Source organism: Tachysurus vachellii, chromosome 25 (genome assembly GCF_030014155.1).
Source record: "Tachysurus vachellii isolate PV-2020 chromosome 25, HZAU_Pvac_v1, whole genome shotgun sequence".
In the NCBI taxonomy this organism is placed as follows: domain Eukaryota; kingdom Metazoa; phylum Chordata; class Actinopteri; order Siluriformes; family Bagridae; genus Tachysurus; species Tachysurus vachellii.
Genome location: NC_083484.1, coordinates 16,366,578 through 16,384,077, shown reverse-complemented (window position 1 = coordinate 16,384,077; position 17,500 = coordinate 16,366,578). Strand labels below are relative to the sequence as shown.

At 39.5% G+C, this 17,500-nt stretch overlaps 2 protein-coding genes across 2 annotated transcripts in view; both read right to left on the bottom strand.

Annotated features, from left to right (window-relative positions):
* Nucleotides 1–1,649: 1,649 nt before the first annotated feature.
* fxyd3 (FXYD domain containing ion transport regulator 3) lies at nt 1,650–15,632 on the bottom strand. The gene is made up of 8 exons (XM_060861762.1): nt 15,483–15,632; nt 5,430–5,479; nt 4,568–4,603; nt 4,447–4,467; nt 4,102–4,176; nt 3,782–3,818; nt 3,647–3,696; nt 1,650–2,337 (listed from the first exon to the last, which is right to left on the bottom strand). The coding sequence occupies exons 2-8, from the start codon at nt 5,461–5,463 to the stop codon at nt 2,318–2,320; spliced, it is 273 nt and encodes a 90-aa protein (XP_060717745.1). The 5' UTR covers nt 5,464–5,479; nt 15,483–15,632; the 3' UTR covers nt 1,650–2,317.
* An 802-nt stretch (nt 15,633–16,434) lies between these two features.
* fxyd11 (FXYD domain containing ion transport regulator 11) overlaps nt 16,435–17,500 on the bottom strand; it is a 5,731-nt gene continuing 4,665 nt past the window's right edge. The window contains exons 6-9 of the mRNA XM_060862285.1: nt 17,476–17,490; nt 17,290–17,364; nt 17,158–17,179; nt 16,435–16,785 (exon numbers count right to left, since the gene is read on the bottom strand). Coding sequence (XP_060718268.1) covers nt 16,755–16,785; nt 17,158–17,179; nt 17,290–17,364; nt 17,476–17,490 — 143 coding nt within the window. The 3' untranslated portion in view covers nt 16,435–16,754. The remainder of the gene's footprint in view (nt 16,786–17,157; nt 17,180–17,289; nt 17,365–17,475; nt 17,491–17,500) is intronic.

The following is a 17,500-nucleotide window of genomic DNA, read 5'->3' as shown; positions in this document are numbered from 1 at the left end:
CTGTGGATCACCAACTTATCAGAACTGACAAGAAAGAAGGAAAGAAAGAAAGAAAGAAACACGTGGATCGATTGCTTGTAATTTTTGGTTATAAGATTAGTCATGTGACTAAAACTGATCAACAGGATCTAAAAAAACAGACACGACGAGTCACAAAAGCAACCCACAGGTGGAATATTATAATAATAATAATAATAATAATAATAATAATAATAATAATAATAATAATAATAATAATAATAATAATAATAATAATAATAAAATGGGGGTCACGGTGGCTTAGTGGTTAGCACGTTTGCCTCACACCTCCAGGGTCGGGGTTTGATTCCCGCCTCCACCTTGTGTGTGTGGAGTTTGCATGTTCTCCCCGTGCCTCGGGGGTTTCCTCCGGGTACTCCGGTTTCCTCCCCCGGTCCAAAGACATGCATGGTAGGTTGATTGGCATCTCTGGAAAATTGTCCCTAGTGTGTGATTGCGTGAGTGAATGAGAGTGTGTGTGTGTGTGCCCTGTGATGGGTTGGCACTCCGTCCAGGGTGTATCCTGCCTTGATATCTGATGATGCCTGAGATAGGCACAGGCTCCCCGTGACCCGAGGTAGTTCGGATAAGCGGTAGAAGATGAATGAATGAATGAATAATAATAATAATAATAATAATAATAATAATAATAATAATAATAATTAAATAAATAGAACTACATTTATATGTTATAATAAAGGGCCCATGGTTGTCTATTTTTTCTGTTTTAAAGCAGCATCTACAACTCGAAATCTTTTAATGAATAAATAAATTATGTAAATAATAAAAAACACAATAAGAAAAGAATCCACAGCAGGTTGATGTGAAGGTGTAAATGTCATGTTACAGCAGTATAACGGTGTTTCTCTCACCAGACTCTCTCTTTTTCTTCTTTCTCCTGAAGTTAATAAGACAAAATGAGATTGTTATATTATGTCCTGCAAAAACTGACACTGGAGACTCCTTCAATAAATGTGACATAATCACACACTTAAAGAAACTTCACCGATTTTATTTTTATTTATCTAGTCGGTTACTATGGAAACGATAACGTGTAGCTGCGCTGACGATTCACCAATCAGATAGGAGAATTTAATTTAAATGCTTGTAATGTTTAATTAAAGCAACAGGGGGCGCTTTAGACAAACTTTTACTGGACTTTCAGTAAAGTACAAGACGAATGATGACAAACAGAGATGAACTGTGATAGTAGGAGCAGGAAAAGTGCAGGAAAGATATATTAAAGGAAACATTTAAATTATATATATTTAAGTCCAAGTTATTGTTCCTATAATTACATTACGTAAGAAAATAATACATTATTTTCAATATATTATGCGTTTAAATAATAATAATATATTGTAAATAAATCGACAGAGTGGGGTTGAAGATCACTGGGTTCTAAATACAGTGAAATAAAATAATGCACAGAAACCTGAGTGAAAATAATGAAATAATACATTTTATAAAGACATAAACGTGTGATCATTATGAAAATGTTCATAAGATAACGTGTTTTTGTTCCAATTAATCGTGTATTTCCTTTTTTAAATAGTCGTGTAACGTGGTGATGTAAGCAAGAGACAAAAGTATAAAAATCTGGACTCGAAATAAAACACTCGACACTTGGATTGTTTTAGTGTTTTAGTCAGCAAATGTGGACATTCTTTTAAAAAAAAGACACAATGACATGACAATTACATGACGAACGATCTACTTGAAGCTGATGCTCTATAAAAGTACATTTTATTAAATCAGGATTAAATGTTTCAGTGGTCAAACATTCAACTATGAATCGCAACATAGAACTGTGGATCACCGACTTGACAAGAAAGAAAGAAAGAAAGAAAGAAAGAACAGACATGTGGATCGATTGCTTGTCATTTTTGGTTATAAGCTGAGTGTCATGTGATCTAAAGAAAACAGACATTTTATTAAACACATTAAAGACAAAACCTCACGTTATAGTGATGTTTATGGTTATTGGTTCAGTTAGATGAAATGAACATCTGACAAAAGTCTAACAGGAACAAGTTTCCAGACGAGGAGCCACCAAAGCAGCCAACAGGAGGAATATAATAATAATAATAATAATAATAATAATAATAATAATAATAATAATAATAATAATAAAATAATAATAATAATAATAATAATAATATAAAAAATAGATCACATTTATATGTTATGATAATAAAGGGCCCATTGTTGTGTATTGTGTTGTGGTGGAATAAACGTCTGCAGGATCTTCAATGTTCTCCGTCAGTCAGATGGACACTGAGTAGTCCAGCAGGAGCGTTTAACAATCGCTGGCTCGTGCTAGCGACAGGAAACAAGCAAAAGAGAAAACGTTATTAGCTTTAGCACAAATAGTAGGTTCTCCTCGAGACCAAAGCACTGTTGTTGGTGCCAGACATGCTGGGTTCAGTTTCACACACACACACACACACACCTGGAATAAAGCGAAACCATCCAGTAGTTCAGCACTGTTGTTGTTGATCGAGGTCTGAGGAGAACAGACTGACAGTTCGACCTGACAGAAACCATAATCACACTTTACGACTGCGTTGAGCAGGAAAGAATCTCAGAACACGTCGAACATTCAGCACCATACACTCCATCAGCACGAGAGGCAGACGGCAGACACCGAAACTGATAGATAAGAACTGGAAATGTTTAAATCTTCAGCTGTCCAGCTTCATTGACCTCGTGCCCTGTGACCACATGAGAACGTGATGCTACGTGACTGTATACGCTGCACTGTTGCCACATGATTGGCTGATTGAATAATACTGTAACAGGGTTACAGTAGGGGGGCAGGGGGGTTATAATACCACAGTGCATCCACTAACCGACCTTTCTGGGATACTGGAGAAACATGTATGGGGGTGCGTAAACTTTTCCTCTCCACTGTACTATAAAGCAAACTCCTCTTGTTGTGCATGTACAGTTGTAAGGGGCGTGGCTTAGTGCGTGCCACAACACAAAGGGCGGGGTTATAGAATAGCTGTGCTTTTTTTATCTGACACACACACACACACACACACACACACACACACACACACACACACGCACAGGGCACACTTCTGTTTTTCTTCTCTCAGGTACACAAAGAAAGAGAGACAGTAAATCAGTCATCATGGAAACTCTCTGATGCTCCGTACAGAGAAGCAGCAGGCGGCCGAGCTGGCTTTGTGTTTACAAACCCATCACAGGAGCAACTGGCAAAACAACACCAAGCAGATGGAACGCGTACACAGGAGACGCCTCCGACCGCTACGACTGACTCGATCGTATCACACTGCATCCGGTTACTGCAGGTTACTCTATCTCTCACACACACACACACACACACCAGGGTGACATCACTGCTTCAATACAACCTTCACAAACAATCTACAAAGTAAACCGACAACCAACTACATTACTGTGATTTACACACAGACAGGAAACGCAGACATGCCGAAAACAATGAAAACACTGAAAATCAATGTATATAATCAAGCTAAAAGTTTTTATGTTTTCTTTTACACGCTGAAGTAAAAAAATCCTTTATAAAAAAATTCCTCCATGAAAATCCTTTAATATTACTGAATTACTGTTCAGACGCAGCTCGGAGACTTTGTACCTGTGTCATTGAGCATCTGTTGAGTGGCTGCGTTACTTCCTGTCCTCCTCCTGCGTAGGGAAATAAAGTGATTAGAGACGACTGGAGCTCCAGCAGCAGCTCTGATCAACAGATGTTGTACTTTTAACATCGTACCTCTTGTCCTGGTTAAACTTGCATCTGCAGTGTCCACCTGGAAGAGAAGAGCTTCGGCTTCAGTCTCACAACATCACAAACACGTTCTCCTCTACAAGTCGCGTCTGATTATGGGTTTCAGATTGAGTTCTGGATCCTGATTGGTCAGATGGTGTTGAGGAATGTTCTAGAACAACAGCTCTGACACCTTTATAATGGATGTTGTGTGAATATTTTCAAATTGCTGTAGCATAAAAGAAATAAAACACTTCAGAAGGTGTTGTGACGGGAAACTAATCTGTGTGTGTGTGCGTGTGTGTGTGTGAATATAATAAACTCACTGAAGAGGATAGTAATGCCGATCAGACACAACACCGCAGCCATGATGAGCCCTCCAACACGCAGCTGGTGATAATCTACACACACACACACACACACACACTTTGGCATTGAGTAAACAGTCACAAAGCGCCCCCTTGTGGAACTGCAATACGTCACTAAATTAATGAGCTCATGTAACCTGATCAAGGAGAAACAGCAGCTCTGGTCAAATGTTCACAGTGTGGATTAACTGGATTTCAGTCAACTGTTACTGGACATCTTGCTAGCTAGTATCTATGGTGAGAGTGTTCGGTACCTGAGTGTTCAGCACCAGCTCACAGTGTGTGTGTGAGATGTTTACTTACCGAATGTGAAGGGATCGTCTTCTGATATAAACACACAAACAGAACAGAGTCGTGTTAGTGTGACTTCACACAGCAGGTCATACAAGACAGGCAAATAACCAAGAAGAGAAATTATTCCTACTTTGCTGCGGATCCTCGGCTGAGACGAGCGTGAAAACTAGAAATGCACAAAATTATTACGACAATTTTATTAGAATGGAAAAACAATCAGTAGAAGAAATGAACACAATGATGCAATAAGAGAAATCACAGCTTTTTCATTAAAAAAAGAGAGAAAAAATCTATATCTAAAATATATGTATAGCTTTTTTAATAATAATATTAACTAATGATAATAAATAACAACAACAACAACAACAACAATAATAAATAACAACAACAACAACAACAACAACAACAACAACAATAATAAAATACTGTGATGTGATCACAGACATTGTTGAGGACACTAGATGGAGCATTGACACTATCACTGTCACTATGACACTCTCACACACACACACACCCACACAGACACACACACACTCACACACACTCTCACACACACACACACTCACACAATCTCTAACACACACACACACAGACACACTCACACTCACACTCTCACACACACAGACACACACTCACACACACACACTGTCACACACACACACACACACAACCACACACACACAGACACACACTCACACACATACAATCTCACACACAGACACACACACACAGACACACACACAGACACACACACTCACACTCTCACACACACACTCTCACACACACACTCTCACACACACACACACACTCACACACACACACACACACACACACACACACACAGACACACACACTCACACTCTCACACACACACTCTCACACACACAGACACACAGACACACACACACACACTCACACACACACACACACTCTCTCTCACACACACACAGACACACACACACACACACACACACAAGGGGATAGTGACTCACATGTGATTAAGATGATTGACAAAATCTGCGCCATGGCGACGTGGCTTCACCTGAAACACAGAAAGGTTATTTATTTATTTATTTATTTATATGTGATTTTAGTTATTTATCTTAATTTCACATTAAATCCCATTTTGGCCACAGAATAGTTTTTTTTCCTGATCACAGAATAAAGACACATTAATATTAACTGCTCTCTACTGTTAATTTCGTCAGACGAGATGAGACGAAATATGTTCGTCAACAACCTTTTTTTCATGACTAAGACGAGACGATGACGAGACTGCACCACTGTCCAAAAACGAGCTCCAAATATCAACAATAATGGTGTGTGCAATACATTTATATATATATACACACACCTACAGTTTTGATCTTAGGCTTTTCATTAAGTTATTTATTTCCACTATAACACTTGTGTTCCTGATATTATTGCATTTAATGAGGCCTCGTTGTATTTATTCTTACAATAGATTCCAGATGTGGTCAAGCTACAATTTTCTGACTAAAACTAGACTAAAATTAAAAGACTTTTAGTCGACTAAAACTTGACTAAAATACCTTGAGTTTTCTTTTGACTAAAACTAGACTAAAATGACGAGACTTTTAGTCGACTAAAACTAAGACTAACAAAAAAGATATGTGAATGACTAAATATGACTAAAACTAACAAGGACATTTGGCACAAGACTAAGACTAAGACTAAATTAAAAATAGGTGACGAAATTAACACTACTGCTCTCCAAACATGACCCGGTGATTCTGTGTATTGTGAAAACCTCCGAGCTGATGGACGTGAAAAAGTTTACAGCGACGTCACTTCCTGCATCCGCACTGACAAGCACCAGATGTTTAAATCAGCTCTAATTCAATATCCTCAGATCCTCGAGCTGATGTGATTGTAGCAGCGGGAAACAGAAGCCACTGTGTTCAGCAGAGCAGCTGAACACCGAGCTGAGCGATGAGCAGGTCAGAGATCAGACACAAGCAGGCATTCTGACCGCAAACGTACAAAAATAAGAAAGAAATGAATAAATCCGGCCACTGGATAGAGTTCATACTAAAGTTTATACTTTATCTCATTAACCTCACTAACATTTGCTTCTATCCGAGTCTCTGTTCGCATCATCTTCCGTTTATCTCACTCAGTAACTTATAATCTTTTAATGTTTCCATAACAACCAATAGGTTAAGTGGGTTAGCACCGGTTTAGCACACAGCTGTACGTCTGAGTGTAGGACGCCATCTCGATGGAGTTTATTTAGTGACGTCGCTAACCGAGCTCGTACGTAGCTCCGCCCCCTGAACAGCACGTTATCTAAAAACACGTGCTGCGTTAATACATTTCACCTAAACACTCATCTGTATCATCAGAATTAACATCTGGACGATCTGAAGCCTCTCTGAAGATGAAAAAGAAAAGAGAAGGAAGAAAAAACAAAGCAAAGAAATGATATAAAAAGAAAATGAGAAAATAAACACAAAAGGAAGTTCAAACTTTGTGCAGAATAAAAACCTAAAAAAATCGAATTTATTTTGTTACATCTGTTCTGTTATATTAATTACTCTTTTATTATTGTTATTGTAATAATGTTCCTATTATTATTTATTATTTTATTATTTATTATCTTCTTTACAGGATGTTGGGAAATTATACGGCAACCTGAACTGCTGGGAATTTTCCATGATTCTTTATTAACCAGTTAAAATGGAGTGTTTGATACGATCCGATTCTCGTCACACACTGCGTGTATTTCTGCCTGTGCCTGTGTGTGTGTGTGTGTGTGTGTGTGTGTGTGTGTGTGTGGAAAAGAGGAATATAATGGGATCTCTAAGGACATCCTGAGCTAAAATATTTCGCTGCTTTGATCTCAGCAGGTTTGTCCTGAGCTCGCTGAAGGAAAGGGCAGGCGTTAATGTTTTATTTATTTATTTTTCTGTGTGTATGTGTGTGTGTGTGTGTGTGTGTGTGTGTTGAACCGAAGACTGCCAGACCAGTGTAATGAAGAAGTGAATTGTATCTGACATTCTCTGAATCACAACGCTAAGTTAATTGAAGGAAAACAGGCATGCAGTGAGGCGAGCTGAGGTGTGTTTGTGTCTCAATAGAAACCCGACCCTTCGCAATGACGATCTTTTGTTTGTCTGGAAATGAAAAACGCTGCGAGCGCCGAGCTCTGGAAGATCCAGGCCTCTTTCATTTCCTCCGAGGGCATGATTACGCAAAGCTCGCAGGCTTTTCTCTCGCCAGGGTAACGGTGTTGTTAAGGATCCAGCTGCCTCGCTGTTTTTCACCATTAAAGATAAGAAATCGTTTGCTTAATGGTGCCGTGCTATTGGTGGATTAACGAGCGCTCAGTTTAGACCTGACCTTCTCTAACACCTTCACTTCACCTCCCAGCTTTTTATTCACTACGCTGATATATTGTGACGTTGAAGGGTTTCACCTTAGCTCCATTTTCCTGAATATAATCAAACATGGCTGTTGGGACACAGCAACACTTTGTCTAATCTGGAGGAAAACTCCAGAAAGTGTGTAAAGCAGCAGTGTGAAACGTGCAGCATGCAAATAAAACACAACTCTGCCAGAGTTCTGCGTTTGTCCTTCATCACTAGCAAACTAAAGTCTATCTGTAGTGTTGTGTTATCTTGTGTAGTGTGGTTGTGTTGTTTTATCTTGTGTTGTGTGGTTGTGTAGTGTTATCTTGTGTTGTGTAGTGTTATCTTGTGTAGTGTAGTGTTATCTTGTGTAGTGTTGTGTAGTGCTATCTTGTGTAGTGTAGTGTTATATTGTGTAGTGTTATATTGTGTAGTGTTGTGTAGTGTTATCTTGTGTAGTCTTGTGTAGTGTTATCTTGTGTAGTGTTGTGTAGTGTTATCTTGTGTAGTTTTGTGTAGTGTTATCTTGTGTAGTGTTATCTTGTGTAGTGTTGTGTAGTGTTATCTTGTGTAGTGTAGTGTTGTGTAGTGTTATCTTGTGTAGTGTAGTGTTATATTGTGTAGTGTGGTTGTGTTATCTTGTGTTGTGTAGTGTTATCTTGTGTAGTGTAGTGTTATCTTGTGTAGTGTTATCTTGTGTAGTGTTATCTTGTGTAGTGTTGTGTAGTGTTATCTTGTGTAGTGTAGTGTTGTGTAGTGTTATCTTGTGTAGTGTAGTGTTATATTGTGTAGTGTGGTTGTGTTATCTTGTGTTGTGTAGTGTTATCTAGTGTTGTGTTGTGTTATCTTGTGTAGTGTAGTGTTGTGTAGTGTTATCTTGTGTAGTGTAGTGTTATATTGTGTAGTGTGGTTGTGTTATCTTGTGTTGTGTAGTGTTATCTTGTGTAGTGTAGTGTTATCTTGTGTAGTGTTATCTTGTGTAGTGTTGTGTAGTGTTATCTTGTGTAGTGTTGTGTAGTGTTATATTGTGTAGTGTAGAGTTATATTGTGTAGTGTAGTGTTATCTTGTGTAGTGTAGTGTTATATTGTGTTGTGTAGTGTTATATTGTGTAGTGTAGAGTGGTTGTGTTATGTTGCCAGTTCCTGACTCTGGACAGTTGACTCAGAACAATCAGACGTTTGTTTGTCTCTGACTCCAGGCTTGTTGGACTCCTGCTCCTTTTCCTGCGCTCGGCCCTTTTGTGTTGTTGTTGTGTGAAAAGCAGCAGCTAATCTGCACAAAGTCGACTGAGTATCTCAGTGTCACTGTGTGCTTTACTTATCATCTCACACACACTTACACACACACACACACACACACACTTACACACACACACACACACACACACACACCCCTAAAATAAACATTCACCTGTCTACATCTACAACAACCAGCACCATGTCCACATACTACACTTAAGCTGAAATAATCGGTGCAGTCATATGCTGTGTGTGTGTGCATGTGTGTGCATGTGTGTGTGTAGGGTTGTGGTTGCTGTTGAAGAGCGTAGGTTCCTGTGCTCAGCTTTCAGAATGATTTCTGAGATGAAAAAGTCTTGACTATGCAAAGTAAACACATCAGAGCCGTTTGCCATGCCCTCTAACATAAACACACCTGCTGGGTGTATGAATGGGCATATATATGTCCGTGTGAGTGTGTGTGTGGGTGTGTATGTGAGTGTGTGAGTGTATGAGGCAGAACATTTTTGTCATCCTCACACCTCTGTTAGATCTGATACACTCACATTCTTCCACTCACACACAATACTGTATCTATCTCTGACCAAGGGAAGTGTGTGGCCTGCCAAAGCGCTATCTGCTACAGGAAGCGTGTGTGTGTGTGTGTGTGTGTGTGTGTGTGTGTATGTGAATGTATCAGCCAGTGTGTTTTTGCATGACCTTGTGTGTGTGTTTCTGATTGCATTCACCTTGTCAAATTCTCTGCTAGGCAACACTTGATCCACCCCAACACACAAACTCTCTCTCACACACACACACACACACACACACTCACACACACACACCACAATCACACTCCACACAAAAGGGATGTAGCACAACAAAACAACGGAATTCAAAGAGAAGCTAAATTAGGAACATTAACTCCGTCACTGAGAATAGCCAAGGAATAAATACACACACACACACACACACACACACACACACACACACACACACACACACACACATACACACACACGAATGTCTGTCCTAAGTAACAGTAACTCAGACAGCTTCATTACAGACATGTAGGAATTTGTGTCCTTTTCATTAACCGCATTCTTCCTCTGCGTCTTTGTGTCTCTATTTTTTTATTATTTAAAGACTAAATGTTTGTCTTTTTTCATCACAGACAACTTTTTCAAACAGAAACTCCCAAATGCTGCTGCCATGACTCATGACTCATTTTTCTTTCCTCATAATCTCTTCCTCTCCAGCCTTTAAGGAAACACTGTCTCTTTTTCCTTGATGGTCAAAAACTTACAAACTGACAACTTCTTCATTTTCTTTCACAGGAACATAAACGGACAAAAAATAGATAAATAAAAATGATCAATAAAAATGGAGTGAAATTCTCCAGCTTTCCAGCTGTATGGTTTTAGCTTCTACTCCTTTATTTAGGACCTACTGTATATCTATTTTTCTTTCAGTTCATGTGATGATTTTCTTTCATGCTTTCGTGACGTTTCACAGAACAAACTTTTCCCAAGTCTTGCATGTGGAGATGAAGGAGTCACATAAGGGGTTAAAAACATTTTTAGAATATTATATAAAGATAGCGGTAAAGTCCAGGAAGTCTGTTAGTCTGTGTGCATGAGCAGAATAGCACAGAATAATAGCACAAACGTTCATACTGAAGTACGTTATCATGCTTTATATTTATAATAGGAGGATTGTGTGAGGGGTGTGTGAGGATTGTGTAAGGAGTGTGTGAGGAGCGTGTGTGGATTGTGTGAGGAGTGTGTGAGGATTGTGTAAGGAGTGTGTGAGGATTGTGTGAGGATTGTGTAAGGAGTGTGTGAGGAGTGTGTGTGGATTGTGTGAGGAGTGTGTGAGGATTGTGTAAGGAGTGTGTGAGGATTGTGTGAGGATTGTGTGAGGATTGTGTAAGGAGTGTGTGAGGAGAGTATGAGGATTGTGTGAGGAGTGTGTGAGGATTGTGTAAGGAGTGTGTGAGGATTGTGTGAGAATTGTGTGAGGGGTGTGTGTGGATTGTGTGAGGGGTGTGTGAGGATTGTGTGAGGATTGTGTGAGGAGTGTGTGAGGATTGTGTGAGGAGCGTGAGAGGATTGTGTGAGGGGTGTGTGAGGACTGTGTGAGGAGCGTGAGAGGAGTGTGTGAGAAGTGTGTGAGGATTGTGTGAGGATTGTGTGAGGAGTGTGTGAGAATTGTGTGAGGAGTGTGAGGAGTGTGTGTGAGGATTGTGTCAGGAGTGTGTCAGGAGTGTGTGAGGACTGTGTGAGGATTGTGTGAGGGGTGTGTGAGGATTGTGTAAGGAGTGTGTCAGGAGTGTGTGAGGAGTGTGTGAGGATTGTGTGAGGAGTGTGTGAGGATTGTGTGAGGAGTGTGTGAGGATTGTGTAAGGAGTGTGTGAGGATTGTGTGAGGATTGTGTGAGGATTGTGTAAGGAGTGTGTGAGGAGTGTGTGTGGATTGTGTGAGGATTGTGTAAGGAGTGTGTGAGGATTGTGTGAGGATTGTGTGAGGATTGTGTAAGGAGTGTGTGAGGAGAGTATGAGGATTGTGTGAGGAGTGTGTGAGGATTGTGTGAGGAGTGTGTGAGGATTGTGTGAGAATTGTGTGAGGGGTGTGTGTGGATTGTGTGAGGGGTGTGTGAGGATTGTGTGAGGATTGTGTGAGGAGTGTGTGAGAATTGTGTGAGGAGCGTGAGAGGATTGTGTGAGGGGTGTGTGAGGACTGTGTGAGGAGCGTGAGAGGAGTGTGTGAGAAGTGTGTGAGGATTGTGTGAGGATTGTGTGAGGAGTGTGTGAGAATTGTGTGAGGAGTGTGAGGAGTGTGTGTGAGGATTGTGTCAGGAGTGTGTCAGGAGTGTGTGAGGACTGTGTGAGGATTGTGTGAGGGGTGTGTGAGGATTGTGTAAGGAGTGTGTCAGGAGTGTGTGAGGAGTGTGTGAGGATTGTGTGAGGAGTGTGTGAGGATTGTGTGAGGAGTGTGTGTGGAGTGTGTGAGGAATGTGTGAGGAGTGTGTGAGGATTGTGTGAGGATTGTGTGAGGATTGTGTAAGGAGTGTGTGAGGAGAGTATGAGGAGTGTGTGTGGAGTGTGTGAGGATTGTGTGAGGATTGTGTGAGGGGTGTGTGTGGATTGTGTGAGAATTGTGTGAGGGGTGTGTGAGGATTGTGTGAGGAGTGTGAGGATTGTGTGAGGAGTGTGTGTGGATTGTTTGAGGATTGTGTGAGGATTGTGTGAGGATTGTGTAAGGAGTGTGTGAGGAGTGTGTGAGGGGTGTGTGAGGATTGTGTGAGGAGTGTGTGAGGATTGTGTGAGGGGTGTGTGAGGATTGTGTGAGGAGCGTGAGAGGATTGTGTGAGGGGTGTGTGAGAAGTGTGTGAGGAGCGTGAGAGGAGTGTGTGAGAAGTGTGTGAGGATTGTGTGAGGAGTGTGTGAGAATTGTGTGAGGAGTGTGTGAGGAGTGTGTGTGTGGATTGTGTGAGGGGTGTGTGAGGAGTGTGTGTGAGGATTGTGTGAGGAGTGTGTGAGGATTGTGTGAGGACTGTGTGAGAATTGTGTGAGGATTGTGTGAGGGGCGTGTGAGGATTGTGTCAGGAGTGTGTGAGGATTGTGTGAGGAGTGTGTGAGAATTGTGTGAGGATTCTGTGAGGAGTGTGTGTGGATTCTGTGAGAATTGTGTGAGGAGTGTGTGTGGATTGTGTGTGGAGTGTGTGAGGATTGTGTGAGGAGTGTGTGAGGATTCTGTGAGGAGTGTGTGAGGAGCGTGTGAGGAGTGTGTGAGGATTGTGTGAGGAGTGTGTGAGAATTGTGTGAGGATTGTGTGAGGAGTGTGTGTGGATTGTGTGAGGAGTGTGTGTGGATTGTGTGAGGAGTGTGTGAGGATTGTGTGAGGAGTGTGTGAGGATTGTGTGAGGAGTGTGTGAGGATTGTGTGAGGATTGTGTGAGGATTGTGTGAGGAGTGTGTGTGGATTGTGTGTGGAGTGTGTGAGGAATGTGTGAGGAGTGTGTGAGGATTGTGTGAGGAGTGTGTGAGGATTGTGTGAGGATTGTGTGAGGAGTGTGTAAACTCCATCATGAGTGGTGCATTAAGCATCTTGTTGACACAACACCTGCTGGGGAGGAAAAAGACAAACAAGAACATCTGGACTTTGTGTGTGTGTGTGTGTGTGTGTGTGTGTGTGTGTTTTGGGGTGGTGATGGTGCTGATGACGCTTATAAAGTGTTATAACAGCACTGCATGTGTTCTCTGAGATCTCCTGGGTATTTAAGCGTAATAATAAATAACTGGACAGGAACAGACTGCAGCACACAGTAAAAACAGCAGAACTGGTGCCCCCCCGCCCCCCACCCCCGCCCACTCCTCAGGACTTGTACGACACAAGAACCAGAAACCGGGCATTAAAAATCACTAGTGACCCTTCACACCCTCGACACAACCTCTTTCAGCTCCTCCCTTCTCTCAGGCACTACAGAACTTTGCTTACCTAAACTGGTAAACTGAAAAACTGGTTTCTTTCCCCAGACACCAGACAATCACCCTGATTAACAACTCACCACAATTCTATTCCCTGCTTCATATCTATAAGTGCTGCATTATCAGAACTGTCAGTAATCACATCATCAGTATACGTTACACACACTACTGCTACACACTATTGCACAATACTGTTATTTGCACTACCATGCACTCACACTTGTCTTGTATAGTCTGTATTATCTTGTGTAGTCTCTATTATCTTGTGTAGTCTGTATTATCTTGTGTAGTCTCTATTATCTTGTGTAGTCTGTATTGTCTTGTGTAGTCTGTATTATCTTGTATAGTCTGTATTATCTTGTGTAGTCTGTATTATCTTGTATAGTCTGTATTATCTTGTGTAGTCTGTATTATCTTGTATAGTCTGTATTATCTTGTGTAGTCTGTATTATCTTGTATAGTCTGCATTATCTTGTGTAGTCTGTATTATCTTGTATAGTCTGTATTATCTTGTGTAGTCTGTATTATCTTGTATAGTCTGTATTATATTGTATAGTCTGTATTATCTTGTGTAGTCTCTATTATCTTGTGTAGTCTGTATTGTCTTGTATAGTCTGTATTATCTTGTGTAGTCTCTATTATCTTGTGTAGTCTGTATTATCTTGTGTAGTGTGTATTATCTTGTGTAGTCTCTATTATCTTGTGTAGTCTGTATTGTCTTGTGTAGTCTGTATTATCTTGTGTAGTCTCTATTATCTTGTGTAGTCTGTATTGTCTTGTGTAGTCTGTATTATATTGTGTAGTCTGTATTATCTTGTATAGTCTGTATTATCTTGTGTAGTCTCTATTGTCTTGTGTAGTCTCTATTATCTTGTGTAGTCTGTATTGTCTTGTGTAGTCTGTATTATATTGTGTAGTCTGTATTATCTTGTATAGTCTGTATTATCTTGTGTAGTCTCTGTTGTCTTGTGTAGTCTCTATTGTCTTGTGTAGTCTGTATTATCTTGTGTAGTCTGTATTATCTTGTATAGTCTGTATTATCTTGTATAGTCTGTATTATCTTGTATAGTCTGTATTATCTTGTGTAGTCTGTATTATCTTGTATAGTCTGTATTATCTTGTGTAGTCTGTATTATCTTGTATAGTCTGTATTATCTTGTGTAGTCTGTATTATCTTGTGTAGTCTGTATTATCTTGTCTTGTATAGTATAGTGTTATTTATGTCTGTACTTCTGAGAGTCACAAACGGCTGGAACAGAATTCCTTGTGTGCGTCAACACACTTGGCCAATAAATAAATAAACCCGACTCTGATTCTTATAAAAACGCACAATTTTGTGTTTTTGTAGTTTGCAAAAGGGAAAAAAAACAGATAAAAGAATGTATTGAAAATGTCACGCGCTAAGACAAGAGCAGCCTCCACCTCTGGAACAGCTGGAGTGATCTCACGGTTAACGATAAAAACGACGTTATTTTACAAACAAAATACATCTCTCTCTTTCTCACACACACACTGTCTCTCTCTCTGTCTCTGTCTCTCTCTCTCTCTCTCTCACACACACACACACTCTCTCTCTCACACACACGCACACACACACTGTGTCTCTCTCTCTCTCTCTCTCTCTCTCTCTCTCACACACACACACACACACACACTCTCTCTCTCTCTCTCTCTCTCTCTCTCACACACACACACTCTCACACACACACTCTCTCTCTTACACTCTCTCTCTCTCTCTCTCTCTCTCTCTCTCTCTCTCTCTCACACACACACACACACACTTACACACACTCTCTCGTTTGTAATGTTCAACTATTAAAGCTACTCAAAAGAAAATTCAGAGTATTATCTTGATTTAGGACAGATTTTGTTTTAAAATAAATAAAATACAAACACAAACAGATGAACATAATTAATGGAAGTGAAAGATCACATTAAACCCATAAAGAAGTGATTTGTTAAACTCACCTCTGCACGACTCGTTCAACAGGTTCAAACAAACTGGAGATCTGAATAAGTCAAAACCAACACCCTGTTTTACCCAGTGACAACTCAACAGGTCTCTCTCTCTCTCTCTCTCTCTCTCTCTCTCTCTCTCTCTCTCTCTCTCTCTGTGTGTGAGTGGGCTGAGTTTGTGAACATCAACATACCCGAGAGACGAAACTAATTTCTCGCTTGTTGTGAACGCCGACGCTGAATTTAGTCCTCAGGATAATAAACAAATTGTAGTTTGACTCTTAACTCAATGTCAGTGCTGTTTGTTGTTTTGTCCATCGATTGTAAATGTTAGTGTTTAGTTCTAGTTACACAAAGTGTCATCAGGTTCATAAAAACAAGACATAAAAAGTAAAATCATTTAAAATATGACAAGCTAAGACGAGAGAAGTCGTGCTTTTGTTGAACTGATTATTAACACATCTGATCAGATTTTATAATTAAGTCTTTTATGAATATTGAGACGGTTTTGTTTTATCATGACGTGTAGTTTGTTTCTTGGGTCACTGTAGAAACACCAGAACCTTGTGACTGATTTCAAGCCAATCATCTGGATTAGTTTCTTCACTTAATTTATTGATCTTACCGTTCATAAAGATGTTAATTGATGATATAGATCACATATTTACACACACACACACACACGCACACACACACACACACACACACACACAAAACCTATGCATTGTAAAATGTCAGTCAGTGTTTTGTCATGTTAGTGGTATGTGGTATTTGCTGGACTTCAAATGAATCTTATATATATATATATATATATATATATATATATATATATATATATATATATATATATATATATGTACACTTATTTATACTTATTTATATTATATTTATTTATTTAGGTTAGATGAGAAAAATGCTTCGATTTCTGTGTATATTATTGTATGTGTGCAGAAGAGTCTCAGAATTTAGTATTAAATCATACTGCAGGTTTAATGTACTGTTATGTTACAGATACAAGATACAAACTACAGCATAGACTTCTAATGCATTTCTAAGTCTCTAAACAACATAATATTCCACTACTTTAACTCTGCACCAAAGCCTGAAGTGTTGAACTAAAACCCAGCTAAGGAGCGTGAAGAGAAACAAAGACTCCAGGTTAATTTATTAAGTGCAAAAGTGCACTTTAACTTCAGGGCAATTCAACGTTTCATCTCTAAATCAGATCCTTCACAACTGAATATAGGCCTGTTTTTACAATCTGATGGCAATCTGACGTCGTGTTTAAATCTGACTGGTAGCGTCATCGCTTTTCCTGTGAAAGACAGACACGTGATCATTAACACTCGGACAACGTTCAAAATCGTGTCAAGCTACAGAATACAACAATGTTAAACGCTAACCTAAATTATATGAATTAATAAGATAAGATGCTTATTCTAAGTTTATTATTTGTGTGTCCATAATGTGCTAGTGCTGTTAGCATGGATATTAGTTAATGATGTCAAATAACTTTCAAATGCTCAGATTCAATGTTGGAAAATTATTCAAAATGATTATAAAATCTTTTTTTAAAGGAAAAATAGCACCACAATCATGGACTCAGTGCCCTGTTGTTATGAGACACCGAATCAATCATTTCATGGCTAAATCAGATAAAAAAAATATAAAATCTGATACAACTTACTTCTTTGTGCCGCATTTGTCATCTGTAGGAGGAAAATGAAAAGGTATGTAAAACATTTTTTATCACTCGAATGTGAAAAAAAAGGAAAAGTAGAAATGAGAGACAAAACAAGAATTAGGAAGTGAGACGTACGAAAAAGGAGAAAGATCGCTCCTATTACAAGCAGGACCGTGAAGATAATGCCTCCAATCCTCAGCCTGTCATAATCTATAGAAAAATACAAAAAAGTCAATTTCTCGCCAACATCATCAGTTCTAGTTTATATTTTATTTGCAATTTTGTTAAATAAATGAAGCACAAAAAAAGAGAAATACTCACTGTAAACAAATGGATCTATTCAGAG

Excerpts from the sequence above, each read along its gene's own strand:
- fxyd3 (XM_060861762.1), bottom strand. The coding sequence starts at position 5,463 with ATGGCGCAGATTTTGTCAATCATCTTAATCACAT. Across the intron at positions 3,819-4,101 it reads CGGCATTACTATCCTCTTCA|GTGGACACTGCAGATGCAAG; the intron begins GTGAGTTTATTA and ends CTTCTCTTCCAG. Across the intron at positions 2,338-3,646 it reads ACAGATGCTCAATGACACAG|CACGAGCCAGCGATTGTTAA; the intron begins GTACAAAGTCTC and ends TCCTGTCGCTAG.